Genomic DNA, 21,426 nt, shown 5'->3' on the forward strand with positions numbered 1-21,426 from the left:
AGGCCGCGCACCCCTCCCCTACTTCCCTACCATCCTCCCCCCAGCCACCCTCTCCCTTCTCGCAGTGTTTGAATCTGCTATCCCAATTTGTCCGCTCGTACTGAATCGCATTTATTTACTCTCGTCTCTATGCTCGGTGCTCGGGAACGCATCCCTATTTAACCCATGTATTATTCCCTCCGTTATATGAGTTTTGCTATACGAGCAGACTCCAAGGAACGTATCTGGTCGTATCATAGAGATTTTACTGTATAAAAGAAGAAAAATGAAGAGATTGGGTGTGTATGTGTGAGAAGTTCATATATGTGTGGCAGCAGTGAGCTGTAACTGGGTTGCCGACTAGGAGTGCCCCGGATGAGGAATCCAGCCAGATAATAGCAAATATCCAGTATCTTGCTGGATGCCTCTCTTATCCAGCCGGATGCTTCTCCTTTCCTGCCAGGTAACTGGATAATAGCTAGAAATGGTCTGTTTACTAGCTGGGAAGATGGGGGGAAGGGAGGGAGGTCAGGTGATACTTTTGACAGTTGATGCCAAGGTCTAGTGCTTGTTTATTTATCTGTCCTTAAGAGTGACTTAAGTTTTTCTCTTATAAATTGTCACTGAACTGACATGGGAGAATATAATTAACATTGCTGGAATTTTTTTAAGATAGTGATTAATTTGAATATAAACATGCTATAGCTCGCATTAGACATACAAATTTTAGTTCTAATTTAAGAATTTTATTACAGAGAGCAAAAACGTTTATCTCTTGTGCAAAATATATGATGTTTATATTCAAATTATTCGCTGTCTTGCAAGTATTCCAGCAAGATAAATTATATTCTCCTAACTTTAGTCTGTGACATTATATAAGATAAAAACTTTAAGCCTAAAACACCAAACCCTGGCTGGGAAGATGGAGGGGGAGGGAGGGAGGGATGGGAGGGAAGTGACAGTGACATGTTTGACATTTGGCACCAAAGGTCTAGTGAAGTATTTATTTTTTTATTTATTTCCTTTAGCTTGAGTTTGTTTTTTGCTTATAAAATGTCACAGAAGTGACCAGGGAGAATATAATTTACATTGCCGGAATTCTTATAAGATAGTGATTAATTTGAATATAACCATGCTATAGTTTGCACTAGACAAAAATTTTAGTAATCATTTAGTACATTATTTTGAGTACATGTACAGTACAGCTTTGCCCTTAGGACAGTGTCGTGTGCCCAGAGAAACATTAGGTGCAAAATTTTAAATATGGTGCGTCAGATTGACTCATGCAAAAATAGGAAAGATTCGCTTTAAATTAAAACATTGTCCTTAATTGTGGGTGTCGCTTTAATTCAATAATCTTAAATTGAATCACTTTAAATCAGCGTTCTACTGTATATGAAAATTAGTTAATTACCAGTCGCTATTTCATGCTAACATAAATTTTACAAAATGGATAGAACACAACATGGTGCTTTTAATTATGTAGCTAAGACTAGTAGGATTAAAGCCATTTCATATGATGATTGAATTGGTACAAAGTACTGTATAGATTTATACTAAATTGTAAAAAAAAATATATTTAAAATTTAATTAACTAAGCAAAACTTGGTGAAGTAAGGCTGTATGTAATTGGATTGTTATTGGTAGATCTATTTTCAGCTGTATCACTGTTAGCAGTGTTAGGATAAATATTAAACAATCCAAAGATAGCATTTATATAATAATAAACTATTCAGTGTTATTTAAGATCATGATAAATTTCCAAATATTTGTATAATTAAGAAAATTATAGAAATGAATTGGCAATGCAACTAAATCCAGGGCTACCACTAGATTCTCACATAAAATTTCAAGAGTACACGTTCTACATTTAATCTTGAGTGTTTGATAAAGGAATTATATGTCAATGCAATGTGAGCATTACATAATATAATTTGACATAAGTTAGAGGGCAGACACGGTAATTGGAGAACACTTATGAAAATGCTCAGATTTGTGGAAAAACAAACTCCTGAGACACAGATTTGCAAGGACAGCCGGTAGCACTGTGCATTGTAGGATTTATTTGGGGGTCCTAAATACGAGGTTCAATTAACCAGAAAATCTCGTTGTCCTGCCCCTCTCAATCCCCATAGGTGCCAGATAACTAGGATTATACTGTATTATGCAATAAAGATTCATCCTGCATTGCCCAGATATCTGTGGGTCTGACTAGAATATTTTTTGTAAACATGGTAAGTCTTCTAGTGTTAATTTTGTTGATAAAGCTTCGTAAGTGTTCTTCCTAAAATCTCTTAAGAAAAATGTAATGGAACAGTCGGTGACTTCTTGCAGTACCTTCAGAATGATTAGAGCATTGAAAATATCAGTCATTTTGAAATAATGTTTTTTTATGTTCATCTGTGGATAAATATTAACACTGACTATATTTTATGTGTAATCTGTTCTAATTCATAACATATGGGGTTGCTTATGAGAAGTTAATAGTGTGGTATTAGACATGGCAGACTATTTTATGTTTGTAAGCACATGGTAGCTGGCTGATTTTAGAACCAATTAATGTATATCAGACTTAAAAGCAGTACTGTACTGTATGTAAGATTTTCCTTTGAAGATTTTTTTTTTTCTTTTTTTTTACTACGGGGATTAGCCCACGCGGCCACAGGTCACTGACCCACATCGAGGCCTGGGGGGCAAAAATGTAATAATAATGATAATAATTCATAGAAAGTAAAATTTATAATAAAAAATTTAAAATAATAATGATAATACAGTGGTCCCTCGGTTAACGAACACAATTCGTTCCAGAAGGTCGTTCGTTATCCGAAACCATTGTTTCGATGGGATTTTGGGTAATTGGTTCCAGATCACCGAAATTACATACAAACTAAAAATAAATGCAGTAAAGTACACTTACTTTGAGATGTGCATGTAGATGGGAATTAGAAGTGGGGGTGGAGGAGAAGGGAGAAGAGAAGGCAGTGGGGTGGAAGAGAAATCACCCCATGCTTCATGCTGCCATTTCACCCATAAAATTTTAAGTTCACTTGGTGTAATTCAAGATTATTTTCTTTAAATCAACATTGCACTGCACTATATATTGTCAATATGTAAAATAAATTTCAGATTGACCAATAATTGTTCTGTAAAAAAGTAAAAATAGAGTATGTTCAAGAGAGTCTCAAGCAAGATGCTTCCTCCACTGAGCAGAGACACAAACTGACGCCATTCTGGGTGAGTCAAGTGGCTGTTTGGCGCGCTAAAAACTAGTTCCCTGTACTTCAATTATGTTAAATAATTGTTAAAATGACTAAAAATTTTAATATAAGACTTGGATATTTACTCAAATGGTAACGAATTTAAGCCCTAAAACCGATTACTGTATTGATGGACTAATACTCCAGCTGGTGAGCAGGCGAAAACATGTTGACACGATTTCGTAAGGATTTCGTGAACCGAATTTTTGTTCGTTAATCGAGTTGAAGATTCTTATGGAAGGTAATTCGTTATTCGAAATTTCTTTAACCGAGGGATCACTGTAATAGTAATAAGAACTAATAATAATAGAGAACCATAAATACAAAAATTTAAAACAGATCAATAGCGAGAAACAATGCATGTATGTTGTGTTGTCAATACTAAGAAAAACAATTGAGACCCTGCAATTGTGTGTAAATGAGGCAGAAAGTCAGATAAGCAACCTGGGACTTGGTCACAATTTTCATGATGCCATATGGCAGCAGGGTCTACCATTAGACAACACATTATGCTTCTAATATCTTCCCAGGCAGTACTACCTCCCTGTTTGGTAGCTGCCTGTGGAATGTGTGAGAGGTAGTCGAGTTTAATGCTTGCAAAATATTTGTCTTCTTTATGACAAAATCCATTTCCTAGACCACTTTTCTCTGGACTGGACTAGTTTCAGTGATCATATGTTCACTTGGTATCTCTCACTCTGATTCTTTATTCCCTGAGTTTTTTATTGTCATTATTGAAATGTAGGCACGTCGTGAACTAACTCTCATCACCTCTTTTTGAACCAGGATTGTGGATGCTGTTCGACGCGTCCTTTACCTGGTGCCTACAGACCCAAACGTTGCTGACAAGTTTGATTCAATATGTAGCGCTGGAATTGCCACCTCTGATGCAAGCCCAAGGACCACACCATACGGCTCCCCTGCCAAGAGAGATAAGATCCGAGATAAAGAGAAAGATAGAGAAACTGGGAGAGAGGTTTTACGGCGTCTGCTTGATCTCAATGCTGCCGATATGACACCATTTAGACTTTTGTACAACATGGAGGTGAGTTTTACTTTTGTGTCTGTCCTTGTGCCTGAGGTCTTTTATTTTAAGCTCATTTACTGGAGTGTCATTATATTTCATTCTTTGTTCTTGAATGTGTTTTATCATTTCCCCTGCAATCAGATCTCTTTTTTTTCATTGACCCCTCATATATATTGTATACATTTGTGTATAGCAGGGGTACGCAACCTTTATATAATAGTCGGCAACTTATTGGCAAAAATATAATCAGCATTTGGCCACAGCTGTGCTCAGGCAAAATAAGTCAACACATTCCCCAGGATTGAATAACCAGTAAAAAATGCAGAACTATACTTTAATTTAAGAAGAATTCTGATAAACATCATTGAATTGCAGGCTAAATTTAGCTTTTAGTAAATTATTAATACGTACTGTATTCAGTACTGCATGGTTACAGTATAGAGTATAGCAGAACTGGAACTAGCAGCACTTACCTAATTTGCACCTAATTTGCTGATCTGTAAAAGAGAGGTAATAAAACTTTTATCAGTAATATAAAATTGTCTTTGAGCAAATACAAAGTAAATGATTCACATTTAAAATAAACAAATGCAGGGAAAAGACTTTACAATGTAATACACTACAGTACAGAAGCAAAAAAGCCTAATGTGATATTTTTCGAAATGCTAAAAAAAACTGTTTCAGCTGTTATTTTAAGGTAGCTTAAAGTTGGATTTTTCAATACAAAAAAGGGTTCACGTTTTAAATACAGATACAGGTAACCCCTGAGATACGATGGTGAAATATTGTAAATTGGGAGCCTTATAACATGGGGTTCAATGGGATGCATTCCCAGCCAGTCCCCCAAATACACGTGTATCGCTGACAAAATATTTCCTACAGCACTACTATTCGTACAAAACAATTAAATAATACTCACCACATCATATTATATAAGTCTAGTCATCATCACATGTCCCCTTCAAGGCTAAGAGGACTCTTGTAGGTGGAGTGAAGACGTCACTCTGACTCCCACACAGCCTGTGGGGAGTCTAATGCTGCTTAACAATATCAAGCTTCACCTCAGAGACACAGTTGTCTTGGATGTTTTGGCCTTCCCAGATATTTTCTAAGTTACACTGCTCATTTCACAGTTACAAAAACAGAGCAAAAGCACTTGTCACAAAATAGCGAACGATGATAACAAAAACAATGATAGCGGCCGACACTGCTCACATTTTCAAAATAACAGAGTCAACGCACCTTACAATCACAAAAATGCTGAAAATACCACTTCATGGTCATCATAACACAGTTCAATCTAAAGTTTAGTGCTGTCTTCTCACTGTAAAAGAAAAAGAAAACACATGACGATGGCTGGCTTACAATCAACTAAGAACCAGACAGAGGTAGAGATGTGTGATGCAGAGGGTTAAATATTGTTTCCTATTAAAATGTCACTTTACTTGACATAGAAAAATATAACTTGCATTGCTGGAATCCTTGTAAGATGGTGATTAATTTGAATACAGTATAAACAACCCATAGTTTGCACTAGAGAAAAAAAACATTCTGACCAATGGATTTCGATGGATATTGTTAAAGTGAGCTGTTTTGATCGTATATAGGGAGATGGTGTTAATTTATAACCGTCGTTAAAGTGAATTATCGCATCTCAGGATATTGTATCTCAAGGGTTACCTGTACACAGAACAATATTAAATCTAATGTTGGAGTTGAGCCTGGGTATGATTTGCAATTTCAGTAAAATATGGTTCAAATTTGGTAACACCAGCCTTTGTAGGTACAGTTATGTCTGGGTTAGCTAGAATAATTGGTGTAGAGCAGTTCCGGGATTTAGAGATTTCTGGGTATGGAGACGAATTTTCTCAGCCCCGGAAAAAATCACCAATCCTGGAATGGAAAGATTTATCCTGGAATTTCTCGGTATGTTACTGTACATGTATATAGTCAACCAAAGATACAACGACCCCACCCTTACTCAAGTACTCATAATTTTACCTGGCAATCCTTGATGATCCGTTTGGCGCTGATGCCATTATTGTGTCAGTTGAGTCTATTACATAGTGTCTGCCCTGTATCTTACGTCAAATTATATTACATAATACTTATATTGATGAAACACTCAAGATTAAATGTGGAATATGTATTCTTGAAATTTGATGTGGGAATATTGTGGCAGCCCTGGATGTAGTTGCATTGCCAATGCATTAAAATAATTTACTTTATTATTTAAGCAACTATACGAACATTTGGAAACTTGTCATGATCTTAAATAACGATGAATAGTTTTTTATTAATAAAATGCTTCCTTTGGATTGTTTGATATTTATCCTGACAGTGAAACAGCCAAAAATGGTTCCACCAAACACAATCACCATTACATACAGCCTTACTTCACCAAGTATTGCCAGGTAAAATTGCAGGTATGATAGCCAGGGTGGGATCGATACATCTTGAGTTGACTGTACATTATAAAAGCTGCCATGCATTTTCTTGTCTCTTCAAACTTTGGATTCCTGTCCCACACCCTACTTGCCATCCACAATCTACTTTCTTATTCTTTCTCAAGCAGTATGATATTGAAATTTCCCATTATATTTTAGTAATACAGTATTTCCACATGTTAGACTGCTTTTTTTTTTTTTACTATACCACAACCATCCATCCATTAATTCCCTATTTGCTGCACTGCTTATATAATATATAATTTCAAAATAATTTCTTCTTGGGTTATTCTGCAGGTCCTTTCAGGGAAGATAATGCCAGTATCAGTAGAGGGCAGTATGAACAGTAATGCTCATTTCTGTGAAGAATTCCTCATGTGTGGTGGTCTCAGCCTCATCACAGCATTGCTACAGAAGGACTCACTCCCTCAGGAAGTGGATTATGAGATACGCCAAAGTGTTTACTTAATAACTCTGCAAATTTTAAGGTAAGGAGTCGGTTTAATAAGCTGGAAGTTCTGATATAAGACAGAATTTTCAATCTCCTGAAGTTATACTGTACAGTACTGTATTTTCCTGTTCCCGGCATTTGTATTTGAATATCATTAAATGGAATCAGTTGCAACTGGTGAACTGAGGGAGAATAATACTGAAAATACGGGATATTTATTGTAGCCATTTAATTACAATGAAGTTCAGAAGGTTTAGAAGAATTTATTTTTTGTAGAAAACAAATCTTCTTCAGCTTGACTAGTAAAGAATCTCCTTTAGCACTTTCTTGTGCCTACAAACTTAGAAAGGTGCAAGGCTACAGATGTAGGGTCAAGGTAGAAGCCAGTTCCCTATTTAGTTTTATATTATATTTTTGTTATCTTGCACTTATTATTTTCTCACACAGATATTTACTGTGTGGGTCAACACCAAGAGGACAAGAGGTTCCTGTCATCGGTCAACAGCCTCACCCGGGTCCACCAAAACGTTCAGCTCTCGACTCATCAGCTCAAGCCAGTCCTCCCCCTATATCATTTTCTTCTCTTACACCCATTATTGCTAATAGGGTCATACTGGTAGGTGCAAACACATGACCTCTCACACTATGCTCTATAATTACAAATTACAGGGAGTCCTCATTGTTCATATGGGTTCCATTTCTACAAGTCCATACGTATAATAATTACATGACTAATGCAGCAATTTCCCCCAAAATAAATAATAATAATAATAATCGATGTAATCTGAGGTTAGGTTCAGAAGCTGGTCGAGCTAAGTTCTATTTTTTTGGTTAATCAGAAATAAAAATCACATACAGTACTGTAATAATACTGTACAGCAATAAACACCGTAAATAAAAATTATAATCATATTAATATGTACCTTACAGTAATAAATAGAAGTTACTGTTAAACGATTACAGTACAGGTACTCATTATTTACAGGTCACAGGCTAAGTAACGGACTGCTTATGCTTTCCACGGCACAGAAATACATGTACACTGAGGCAGTGTCTGCTAGCAAACCACTTCCCAGCACTGCCTCAAATAAGACACCTTGAGTGTGAAGAGCTGCAGCAGGAAGCAGTTGTTTAGACTCAAGAGAGTAATAAGTTTTTAAAAGTGTTTTGAAGTAATGGAATTAGTGTTTAAGCAGGAAAAAATGGTGTCTAATTAATTGTTACTCTACTGCATTCCTAATTGGTTGGTACCTTCTGTACAGCTGTGCCATATCGTCATAGCCTTTAGTGTAAGAACATTGAATATGTCTTTAATGTTTCATTTCTTAGAGAAGCATTACATTTTCTATACTATGTTTCATTAAATAAATCTTAAATGGTTTAATAAATATATATCAAACAAAGACAGTTGATCAGCTGATGAAAACACTGTTATCACAGTAAGTCATGTGCTTGCACATATTTCAAATTACAATACTGTACAGTACATACAGTAAACCCTTGTTATTCACGGTTTTGACTATTCGCAGTAAGCAGTTGGTGGAGCCTCTGCAGGAGCACTGTGAGTCATCCCCAACCTCCACAGCATCTCCTCACCCTTGTTTATGCTAAACCATTGTCTGCGCCACAGCATCTCTTGTGCTATGCTCAAAACTTGGTGTTTTTGTGCAAAATGGTCCCTAAAAACTGCCTAGTGCTAGTAATGCTAGTGCAGTGAAACATAAAAGGCAAAAGTCTGTGATGACCCTTACTAAGAAAGTTCAATTATTAGACAAGTTAAATGAATTAATGAACGCAGCCGCTGTTGGCTGTTAGTTTGGTTTGAACGAATCCATGATGTGGTACATTAAGAAGAAAGAGCAAGTGATTCATGACTGTTGCAGCGAGTGTGCCTACAAGTGCTAAAGTGGCGCAGACTGTTAGTGATTAGAACATAGTGAAAACAGAAAAGGCGTTGAAAATTTGGGTTGAGGAAATGTACTGCAAAAATGTGCAAATCGACAACAATGTGATTTGTGACAAGTGCAAGTCTCTATACCCATTTTCACAAATCAGCGGGTAGTGAGGGGACTAGTGCAGCTACTGAACAAACTTTTAATGCCAGTAAAGGGTGGTTAGAGAATTTTAAGAAAATATTCTCGTTCCATAATGTGAATCAGACCTGGGAGGCCACATCAGCTGACCACATACAAATGTAAGTAGCATGGCTGACTTAAGTTTCTCATACAGTAGTGCACTATGGAAGTATAAATTGCTATTCGCAGTTTTGACTATTCGTGCCATTCCTTGGAACTTAACCCCTGTGAATAAGAAAGGTTTACTGTATTGATAATTAATATTTTATTGTCTCCCACAAATTGTCAAAGTTGAGAATCCGAAATACATTACAGGTATCCGCCCACGTTACAGAAACTCGGGTTGCGGAAATTCGCCCATATGGAATTTGTAAATTATTACCACTAAATTCAGAATACAGCTCGTAGATTTGACTTTACAGAAAAGGGGTAAATGTTAAAAAATTTCATCACAAAAATCATGATATAGAAAAAAAATCACAAATTATAATTTATTTGGTGGGGATTTCTTGGTGCTTGCTACCACCAAGCATGGGTACGCTGACTCAGTGTGTTATCTCCCAACGTGTACACTTTATCTTTTGACCCCAGCTCTTGGATTTAACACTTATATACATATACAGTATTATTCAAGACTATCCAGTGTATTGCCTTATTCAAGTTCAAGTGAAAGCAGCACAGTAGTGATAAAAGAGTTTGATGCAGTAGAAACACTTTGCCAAATTGCAAAACATTTGGGCTTGCTATGTCTACAGTGGGTACGATACCTGATAATAGACAAAATTAGGTCATATGCTCAAGCAGCTACTCCTTTAACTGTGCAACTTCTGAAGTAAAAACCTTTTCAGGCTAGTAAAGGCTGGTTTGATAGGTTTAAGAAGCTCCTTAATTTGCACAGCAATAAGATGATCGGTGAAGCTGCCAGTGCTGATACAGAAGCCACACATAGATATCCTGACTTGCTGAAGAAAAATGTTGATGAAGGAGGCCACACACAAGAACAAGTGCACAACATGGACGAAACTGGACTTTATTGGAAGCACATGCCTACTAGGACATTTATTTCTGAGGAAGAAAAGTCAGCATTAGGTTTTAAAGCTTCAAAAGATCATCTAATGCTTCTTGTGGGAAGAAATGCTGCGGGTGATATGAAATTAAAGCCCCTATTCGTGTATCACTGGAAATCCAAAGGCTATCAAAGACTATGCCAAGCTTAATTTACGTAATTAGAACTGATTTGAGAGGATCCAGTATAAACACTTCTTATGCATTTTCATAAAAGTTCCCATCATTATATCATGTGCAAATATTTGGTTTGTGGATATTTTTTTAACATTCCTGTAGAGAATTTATTCAGGATACTTATGGTATCAAATTAATTATTCTAATGCAGTTAGAACACATGCTATGGATAAAAGTTTTTACACTTTTTTGGTTGATGTAAATATTTTCGCTAACGGCCTGGCACCCCCAAAAGTACTTTTATTTGACGGCCTGTATGAACGTATCATATACTGTATACTGTGTGTGTGTATATATATATATATATATTATTTAAAAAAAAATTAGATACCCTATTCTGGATTATCTTGGTAAAAATGGTGTTTCTAACTTAATTAGAACTGATTTTATAGTTTCTGGTATGAACATTTCTTATGGTTTTCATAAAAGATTTGAGTTACCATTTTATATTGTGTAGAAACATTTTGTTTATGGATCTTTTTTATCAATCTTGTAGATGATTTATTCAGGATCATTACGGTACAATATTAAATTCATCTTTCTACCACAATTAGAACAGATGATATGGATAAAAGTTACATACTTTTTGCTAGCCATAAATATTTCGCTTGTGGCTGCAGCCTGATATAACAGAGGAGTGTTTCTTATGGTATACATTATTACTGCACTACAATATGTCTGCTGATGAAAAATAAAGCACATAGTACACTCGCAACAAAAAGCATCGGTGCATACTGTAGTGTGAACAATTTGAGACCAGTGACGATAGGTATTGGGAAAGGCGAGTTGTTCCACCTGTATGTTGGCAGCCCTGGTTGTCAGCCATATGGCAACACCTAGTGGAGGGGGGGGGGTTATGAGGATACACTTGCCAACCTTCCCGACATATCACAGTGTATACGTATCGTTTCGGAACTCGTCGATCTCACCCTGCACCGATACTTTTTGGTGCGAGTGTACATATTAATAATAAAGTGCTGTCTGTACTTATTAATTACTAGCTCATCATGAGATGGTTGAGTCTTGAGGTGATGAGGCAGGAGGTGATTGTACGACACTCACAATATATACCACTGAAGGTGGAGCAGGGTTATGTTTTCACAGCTAATTTCATTGACTATATATATACTCTATGCTACTGTATTCATATTTCTTAGACACTCTTACTGTCTCCTCAGAGGCACCACAGTGGCAGCCCCCACCTACACCAACTTTTCCCCATACTAACTGGATTTGGGTTGTTTTCTGGGTTTGGGATACATGTGTCAGGTGTTGGACCCCAGTCCGATTTACTAGGGGTTCTGGATTAAGCGAGTCCGGGTTATAGTGAGTTTACTGTAGTGAATTTTTGGTGGTAAAAACTGCAATTCATATAAACAAATATATAAGAAGGTATAAGAATAATGTGGACTCTCTGTACTGTATATATAATCTCCTAATATATGTTAATTATATTATACATGCCAGTTCAGGAGTTCAAGTCATTGATTGTTTTGTCCTTTATTAATTTTATCCACTTGACTTAAAGAATGTAGGTTATGACAGTTACATAGTGAGAGAGAGAGAGAGAGAGTGTGTATGCATGTTTAAAATTATTTTTGAAGGCTCTCCTCTATAACTGCTAGTACGTTGTTGAATTATGATTTTTTCTTTACTTATTGTAATGAAAATTACTGCTTCTCCAAATACAGTATGGTGCTCATTGAATATGCGTCTCGGGGGTTTTGCTCCTTGAAAATGGTAATGCTCAATTTTGAGTTGATGGTAGTGAGTCTATTTATGTTTATTTACTATGCTGAACAGTTTTCAGACCTCTTTTGGAAAAGTTTTAGTGAACATGTAACACAATGTTCATTATCATCAATTTGCCTAAGCTATACATACTCTACAGGGATTTAGTGCAGAAGAATGGAGCGAGATGGTTTCAAACTTGATGAGGGTCTCATGGGCTGGTGCTGCAGGGAAACTGTACCTCTCATCAGCAACATTGACCATGCGTGACCCAACACTCTCCCCACCAGAAAACTGCAAGTCCTCCAGACAGAGCAGTACAGGTGGGAATTGTCTATATTCATGTTTAATCATTATCATATTGGGAAAAAGTTTGAAAGAATGAGAACTTTTTTATCCTTTTATTAATATTATACAAGATCTTCCTTTCATTTAAGTCTCTAAAATCCATTTACAGGTATCCCTCGTTTAGTGATCGGGATGCTTTTCTGAAAAACCGATCGCTAAGTGAAATGATCACTAAATGAGGGGAAAAGGAGAAATAATATCCTTAACAATAAAGAAAATACTGTGTTACTGTATACAGTACAGTAGAGTATTTTTAAGTAATAATAAGTACTTATAAATAATACAGTAATAAATAAATGTAACACTTACTGTACATTGCGAGGTGAGCTGATAATACTGTATGAAGATGATATTCCGAAAGTGTAAGGGTTACACTGGTATATGAAGTAAAAAACCCACATTGGAGAAATAAAAGACAAAATCTTGAAGCTGGTATACAAGGACTTCTTCAGCCAACTAACAGAACAAAGCAAGGGAAAATGACATAGAACAAAGGAATCAGGTTACATGACCTGTTTCCTGAGTTGAGGAAGGGTTGGGATTAGGGATAATCTTATTGAGGACAGTTTTCAGGATCTGGTCCGGGATTCACAGTCTTGTCTTACTTCTTATGTAACATAGAAAACTATAAAAGTCACAGAAATATAATTTCAAGGCTTTACAGTAATTTGACATAGAAATAAAGGAAATATAACATAAATATAATTTCAGTGCTTTAGTGTTATTTTGAAATAAATAACATAAAACAAAAAAATTTAAAATAGAAAATATGAAGACTGGGAGTGAAATGTGTGAGGGAGTGGTAGGAGGTAGGGCGGGTGGCTGGCTGAACTCACGGAAATTCCCCAACTCACAACCCCTTTTTAACAACAGTATGCAGTTTCACCATGATCCCCATATTATTTTGGTTCATTTGTTGCATGGTTAATAAAAATTCTTGTGAAATAATCAACTTTCCTGAGGAAAAAATAATCCCACACACTACCTTAGATGAGTTTACATCATGGGCGAACAGTTAGCCAGCTTTCCTGTCATCATATTGATTTAATGGTGTCACCCAGAGGATGATTATGAGAAGAGAAGCTGATTTATGTAATATATACAAATTCTCTTTGGTGTGTACTGTATTTTTTTATGTACAGGAATACTGTACCTTGCTATTCCCAACCTCTATGTTCACAACCCCGCTGATTTATAATTGGTATTTTAACACCCATATTTGATATTCACAAAGCATAATCCGCTTATTTGCAAAGTGAATTAGAAAAAATAATATCCATGGAGATGTCATGTAGCTATAAAATAAGAAAAATGAAGAGCATTGTGTGTGTGTAATAATAATAATAATAATAATTATTAACGGTTTATTGAAAAAGTTCTGCAGCCCGAAGGCTGAAAATATACATTGGACATAAATGACTTATTTCATACATTGGTGGTTTAACAAAAGCCTTCATTAGAGAAAGGTAAAGGAACATGCAGTGAACATACAGATTAATGAAGGTGTTGAACAGCAAACACGTAGTGTAGTAACTCTCTCCCAGATGGTGTTAGGAGGGACCTCGTGTGGTGTAGTAATTCCCTCAGATGGTGTTACGAGGGACCTGACGTGGTGTAGTAATTCCCGCACAGATGGTGTTATGAGGGACCACGTGGTGTAGTAATTCCCTCACAGATGGTGTTATGAGGGACCTCACGTGGTGTAGTAATTACCTCACAGATGGTGTTATGAGGGGCCTCACGTGGTGTAGTAACTCCCTCACGGATGGTGTTATGAGGGGCCCCACGTGGTGTAGTACCTCCCTCACAGATGGTGATATGAGGGACCTGACATGGTGTAGTAATTCCCTCACAGATGGTGTTATGAGGGACTTGTCGTGGTGTAGTAATTCCCTCACAGATGGTGTTATGAGGGACCCCACGTGGTGTAGTAATTCCCTCACAGATGGTGTTATGAGGGACCTCACGTGTGTAGTAATTCCCTCACATATGGTGATATGAGGGACTTGACGTGGTGTAGTAACTCCCTCACAGATGGTGTTATGAGGGGCCCGACGTGGTGTAGCAACTCCCTCACATATGGTGTTATGAGGGGCCTGACGTGGTGTAGTAATTTCCTCACAGATGGTGTTATATGAGTGAGGTGTGGTCCCAGGCCTTCCTATCGAAGACGGATTAACACATCGCTGGCTGTTGTTGGGTCTCACGGGCCGTTATCACTGGGTACCTGGGACCTCACTGTGTGAAGGTTAACTTGGGTACGACTGTTACTGTTGAGTTGTTCTCACTGACTTAAGCACTGTTCACCACTGTTCACTTCTGTTTCACACTGGTTCCGTTCATTTCCTAAATGAAATTGTAACTTCTGGCGAGAACTTGTTGATATTCCGGTGGGGAGGAGGGTTCAGGGAGGGAGTTGGGATGGGCCAACATAACAGTTGACCTGGCTGCTCCGAGAGGAGCGCCAGGTACGTCTTGACCCTTCGGTGGTCAAGGATGTGTGTGTGCTCGTGCGTGTACGTGCATATGCACTTACTTGGCAGGTTGCTAAGTTAGACTGTCCCTGTAGCTACATCCCCCTACCCGGCCAAGGTGTGTTTTTGTTATTATTCAACTCGTAATTTCGGGTAGATATACTGTATGTAATTTTCTTGAATCAATATTTTTTTTTTTACTCTTACATGTACACACAATTGTTCATACAGAATGTGCAAAAAAATAATAAAAGAAATGATTATCATAAGGGAATAAAAATTTATGTGCACAGAAGTTAGCATGCTGATCATGGGAGGAGGAGGGAGCAGCTTTGGTGATCTCAGCCACTCGAGTCACACGTGTCCTTCATGTAGTGAAATTATTGCCAACTGGCATTGCAGTATTTTTTCTTTCATTGTATTTATTACTATAATTTTTATTTCTTCCTCACACTTGCTGGCACTACAGTATACACACGACCCTGGTCCCTAATAGCCTCAGATAATGAGGCATACAGGGGGGTCGGGTCCCTGACTTACGAATGTCCGACTTACAAACACCCACCACTATGAACAAGATCCCATAGTTACTTCTTTTTTTTATATACAGGGAAGCCCACCCAGGCACATTATGCTTCCAATATCTTCTCAGGTGGTAGTACTTTGATAGCTGCCTAGTACTTTTACCTGATGACTCATTTTTTACTTTCATTTATTGTATTTTGTCATTCTATTTCTTTGCTCTTAAATTAAGTTATTTTAGAGGAGTATAAGGATTTAGGCTATGATATACAGTGTAGTGAGAGTTTAAACATTGGTCCAAAAGCACAGGGTATGTGTTTCTACTTAAGAATGTGTGCAGGAATGGAACTCATGCGTCACCAAGGGACTGCCTGTATACAGGTGCTTCGCTACTTACGAACGAGTTACGTTCCTGAGGCTTGTTTGTAAGTCCAACTTTACTCTTGTAGATACCAAACATATTGTAAAAAATGAAAAGATTATGGATATTTAGTTCAGCTATACCCTTTAATACAGCCTTAACCCTTAGGCCCCGGGTTAGGGTGCTGCTGGCAGTAACCCCCCCTCTCCACGTGGGGTTAAATCAAGGAAAAAATCTACTTCTCCAAAAATAATAATAATAAAAAGAAAATGGCGGGAAAATAGGCAGACGTTCTGGAACGTCACCCGGGGCCTAAGAGTTAAAACCTGGCTCACTTTTCTCCTCTTTTTTCTATTTGGAATTTTCTTCAAAATAATCCAGTTTCATCCACATTAAACACCTGTTCTGGCAGGTAACCCCCCTCAGCGATGATGTTTGTATCTTTGAAAGTTTGTAAGTTGAATGTACTTAAGTAGAGGAGCACCTGTATATAAAAAAATTTGTGGTGAAAGTTGCTGGTTGGGAGCGCATCCCCACTAATTACATTGATTCTTATGGGGAAATTTGCCCCAATATTCTCAAATTCGTTATTTGCAATGTCTTTTAGGAACACATCCTTTGCTATAACTGGGGTATTCTTGTATTATATATGATATTTAGTGTTAATTAAAGATAGTTTTGGCCACAGGAATCTAATTGATTATTTCCTTTTAAATCAATCTAACTATAATTCACGATTCGATAACTCATGATGTCTTCTGGTACCTAACCTGCAAATGTTCGTGATTCCACTGAAGTATACAGGTGGACATATGTTAATATTTGTCATAGGTGTAAACCGGCAGTAGTGGTGACCCTTGTCTCAATGGCATTTCAGGGTCACTGACATCAATTCCCATAAATCAAGTTTGTTTTCCTTGAGATACACGATTGGATCACAGTATGATAACCAGTCTTTGCACTGATCGCTTGAATGTTTTCCTGTTAGATCCCGGTGCACTGAGAGGGGAAAGGAAATGGGAGGGGGCAACATGCTGGCTGGCGAAGCCCACAGGAGAGTTGAGACGTGTGTGTGTGTGTGTGCATTTGCGTGCTTGCAGTGTGTATGAGTGGTGGATGTGTTATAATTTATTTCTAATAATGTATATATTCCTTTTTTATTTAATAGGTAGTGCCCACAGCTCAAGCAGTGACAGTGAAGGGGTGCTGCAGTGTGGTGTATGTGTACAGCAGACAACAATATCACCCACTGATTCTCTCATAGCCTCGCAAGCTCTCCATCTCCTTGTAGCCTGCCTAAGATTCCGTCCTCAGCTCATAGGTAATAAGACATTTTCTGTTTCAAGTGCAATCCTCATCATCATCATTGTCATCATTATCATCATCATCATCATCGTCATCCCCCATCATTCAGCATTATCAAGCATTCTATTTGTTCATACCATCTTATACTTTTTAGTCTTGTGTTTTTCCTAGGATTCAAATCACTTGTATTTCTCACATCCTTATTCTTTAGATTATCACTTGTTTTCATTCCTATAATACTTTATAAGTTATAAATTTCCACTGCACTCATGTGTTAACGACCTGTTCTTCTGCTTGATATAACAAAAGAACAGTTGTACTCATATTAGTTGATAACAAATTCTATCTTTTTGTCACTGAGATCTTAAACTGACATCATAATTATCAAGCAGTGAGAATGTTACCTTTTTTTTGTATGCATATAATTGCCCATGAACTTTGGCTTGACACCCCCCCCCCCTTTTTTTTTTACCAGATCGGTGGTATGGAATGGTAAATGTGAAAGATTTTATCGTGGAGGTTTTAGTTGGCTGCAGTAGTCAAGAAGTGCGAGAAGTTACCTACCAACAGTTCACCAACCTTATCAACATGTCCACACCATCGGAAGTTCATCCCAAACAATTTCTTACTCAGGTGTGTTTTATGTTCTGTACCAAAGTTCTGATCCTCAGGCCAGTGTTTGCTCTCAAGACCATGAAGCTCCAGTTTGAAATGTTTTAGCATTATGATATTTGAATGTTATAACTCAATCTTTGTCTTCTCCTTTTGGAAATATAGTTATCTATAGGCATTGTTCTTATTTAAGAAACCTATTTATCTACATCAGTTTTGCTTTGGACATTATTAGTTCAGTGATAAAATTTGAGGATGCTTGATGGAATACTGTATAAGGGAATCAATATCTAGAATATTATTGATCATGGTATTGTCAATTGAAAAAGTGTTAGCAGAGGTTTTGGAAGTTGTATACTGTACTGAATTTAGTGATTTAGAAATGGTCCATAATAGAATTAATTTAGATATGATTCTCTAAAATATAAGGAAATAGAATTCACGACTCGAACAGTGTTATAAATGTCAAGGTAATTAAGTAATTCTTTCAATGTGGCTGGTGAAGAAGTCCTTAGAAATAAGAATGAATAAAACTATGCAAAAGATATATGTTGGATGAATTCATATTGACAGTAAAAGAATAGACATGTCACTCTGCACACTAATACAGGTTCTATTATGGGCTATAATTTTTATCACTAATGATTCTTGGCAGAGTTATGGTCTCTTGTGTAATATGCTACAGTCAAGGAGCTGTATCATCTTCATGTAACTCTCTTTCTTTTTCAGGTGCTATTGAAAGCCCCTCTTCCCTTATGGGTGCCTTCCACTAGTGCTCGGGGTGCAACGCTCAAACTTCTATCACAGTGTACCCAATACTTCAGTCTCAGGTGAGTCATGCATTAAGGGTGTTTTGTCTTATACTGTATCAAGTTGTTTATGGCCAAAACAGTGTGTGTTTGTTAGTGTTAATCATCATTGTTTTATGACCATTTTCCACTCACCATTTCTCATTTAATGTACTGTATGTTAACAGGAAGCAATAGCAAATACAGACACACACCTTTTCATTTTTTCTTAATCATTCATTCATTCTTCGTGCCATAAAATAAATTTGCCAAAGACATGTGGAAAAGGCATGTAATTTAAAGACTAAATCAGAAGATATAGTAAGGGTAGTTCAGGGGTCATTTCTAGAAGTATTGTGTTCTTTGAATGGCCTCATCCCATTTGGGTCCACTTACTGTATGTCTTCCAGGTTAAAGCAACAAGGGATATCTAATGTAAGTCTGCCGAAACTCCTTATAAGGTCATAATTCAATAACTACGAATGATCAAGATCAACCCGACTGACTTTAGCTAAACAATAGGATTTCATGATGAGGCCTTCCTGTTGTATATACGTATCTATTTAAAATATTATACAGTACCTATGCATTTTGTTAATCAGCATATATATATATATATATATATATATATATATATATATATATATATATATATATATATATATATATATATATATATATATATATATATATATATATATATATATATATATACACACATACATACACTAAACTTTCTATTGAGATACATTTCCTCCTGTTAGGTCAAAGTTATTATCTGGACTTTGTGCCAAAGACCAGGAATTCCTTGGAATTAGTGCTCATCAAATGTTAGAAGATGAAACAGGATGGCTCACAAACTTCACAGCCACCCGAGAAGCTGCCCGAGAGAGACCAGAGTCTGGCATCTCATCTTTGCGCCATGCTGATAATGTCCTGTTGGCTGGCCATCTGACGCTTATTACAGCTTTATTGTCTTGTGAAGGCATTAACAAAGAAGAAACTGGTGAGTTTTTAGGACTATATTTCATCCTGTTTTTTGTTACAATAGAATGATTGTTTTTAATCTAAACCAGGGGTCACCAAACTACGGCCCGCGGGCTGGATCCCAAGTCCTTCCCCGGCTCGTGGTAGCTCAAAACTACGCTCTGACGTTACCAGAGCTTTCGTTCTGGCTTGCAAGTATTGAACAGAATGATTATGCGGCCCGCGCTCGTCATTCTTTCAGTTATCCGGCCGACTGTGAAAAAAGTTTGGTGACCCCTGATCTAAACACTGGCCAAAATATCACCATTTGTTTCAAGACACTGAAGTGAATAATCAGTTTTCAGCTCTCAGTTAGTTAGATTGATTAAAAGATTTTCAATTGCATTTTAGCAATAGAATAAAAATCAGACTTTTATATTGAGTTATAGGAAATTGAATCAGACATTCGTATTGTGTTAGTTATTTACCGGGTAAGTTTCCATTTTAGCCAAACACAGAATCAGATATGCACATTGCTAGTTATTCATGCATTATTAATTACTTACTTTACTCCCAAATTTAGTCATCTTTGAGACTTACATTTCTTTACATTTCTCCACTTTCATTGACAATTCCTCTCTACTGTCCATAGTTTGCTACATGTGATTCTTTTGTTTATATTCTACAAATATATTCCTTGACCCCTTAACAACTTTGGTGACAACTCAAGTCAACAGTGCAATCTACTTCTCCCATTCCCAACATCAGCTTCAGTACTGTAGTTATTCCTCACCATCACACACACTGTTATCCAATGTTTGTGCTTACTGTAGCAACTATCACACCAAGTGTTATGTTGTTTGTTGCAGGTGCTACACTTATTCCTCTACTTGTTTTTGAATACCTGTTCCCGGCCTCCAAGTTAGTGTTGGAGGGAGGATCAGAACAGGATTCACTAAGTGCCAGCAGAAATTACTGGGCCAAGTGCACTGGGAAGGAATCTCGGTTAGCAGCCTACCAGCTCCTGGTTCATCTGGTCACACAGTCACAACATCATCTTAAACAGCACTATCTTTGCTGGTCATCTCGTCTCTGACCTTCATCCTCCTTAAACCATGTACAGAATCATTAAAGGAATACAGTTCAGTTATCTTTAAAGTAAACTCAAGGCGAGGGTTATATGTAACCCCTACAATGTTTTCTTGAATGTGACAGTGTCCCAAAGTTAAAAATTTTTAATAGTTGAATAATAAAAGAGTTGCGTGATAGGTTGACCTGGGGTAGATTTTTTTTTTTTACTGTACAGTATATATATATATATATATATATATATATATATATATATATATATATATATATATATATATATATATATACACACACACACACAGTCTGCGCGGAATATTAAATCGCGATAGGGCCGACGAACTAAGTTCTCCCAAAAATAAGATCATATGTTGTGAAGGCTGTCCTGGGATGCGAGATGTCAAAACGCTTGGTTTGCTGGCAAGTGATGACATTTGGCAACTGAGAACACGTCACGGCTTGTAGTCAGTGCGCCTCTGGCAACTGTGAGGGGAAGATTTATTGTGCGGGTTCCCGCGCCATGTGGCCATGTTTTGTCTGGTTTAAGGCGCTTTAACCCGACATAGAGATGTCCAGGAGGGTTACTACAAGAGACGGTATTGCAGCAGTGATTGCATTGTACAAAGCGAGCCATGTACTGAGAGAAATTTCGGCTCAGACTGGTGTGGCATTACGAGTTGTTCAAAATCTTGTCAAACGTTTCCGTGACCTTGGAGAGGACGAGTTACCAGCTCCATTACCTAAGTCTGGTAGGC

General features: G+C 37.1%; 1 protein-coding gene across 1 annotated transcript in view; it reads left to right on the top strand.

Moving 5' to 3' along the window:
• The window catches only part of LOC121870571 (ubiquitin carboxyl-terminal hydrolase 24-like), a 48,066-nt gene extending 27,385 nt beyond the window's left edge, over positions 1-20,681 (top strand). Inside the window, exons 20-28 of the mRNA XM_042372401.1 lie at positions 4,023-4,281; positions 7,008-7,198; positions 7,609-7,777; positions 12,370-12,532; positions 17,083-17,235; positions 17,695-17,852; positions 18,561-18,661; positions 19,384-19,625; positions 20,455-20,681. Coding sequence (XP_042228335.1) covers positions 4,023-4,281; positions 7,008-7,198; positions 7,609-7,777; positions 12,370-12,532; positions 17,083-17,235; positions 17,695-17,852; positions 18,561-18,661; positions 19,384-19,625; positions 20,455-20,681 — 1,663 coding nt within the window. The remainder of the gene's footprint in view (positions 1-4,022; positions 4,282-7,007; positions 7,199-7,608; positions 7,778-12,369; positions 12,533-17,082; positions 17,236-17,694; positions 17,853-18,560; positions 18,662-19,383; positions 19,626-20,454) is intronic.
• The last annotated feature ends 745 nt before the right edge of the window (positions 20,682-21,426 follow it).

This window comes from Homarus americanus, unplaced genomic scaffold, assembly GCF_018991925.1.
Source record: "Homarus americanus isolate GMGI-L3 unplaced genomic scaffold, GMGI_Hamer_2.0 scaffold56333, whole genome shotgun sequence".
Taxonomy (NCBI): Eukaryota; Metazoa; Arthropoda; class Malacostraca; order Decapoda; family Nephropidae; genus Homarus; species Homarus americanus.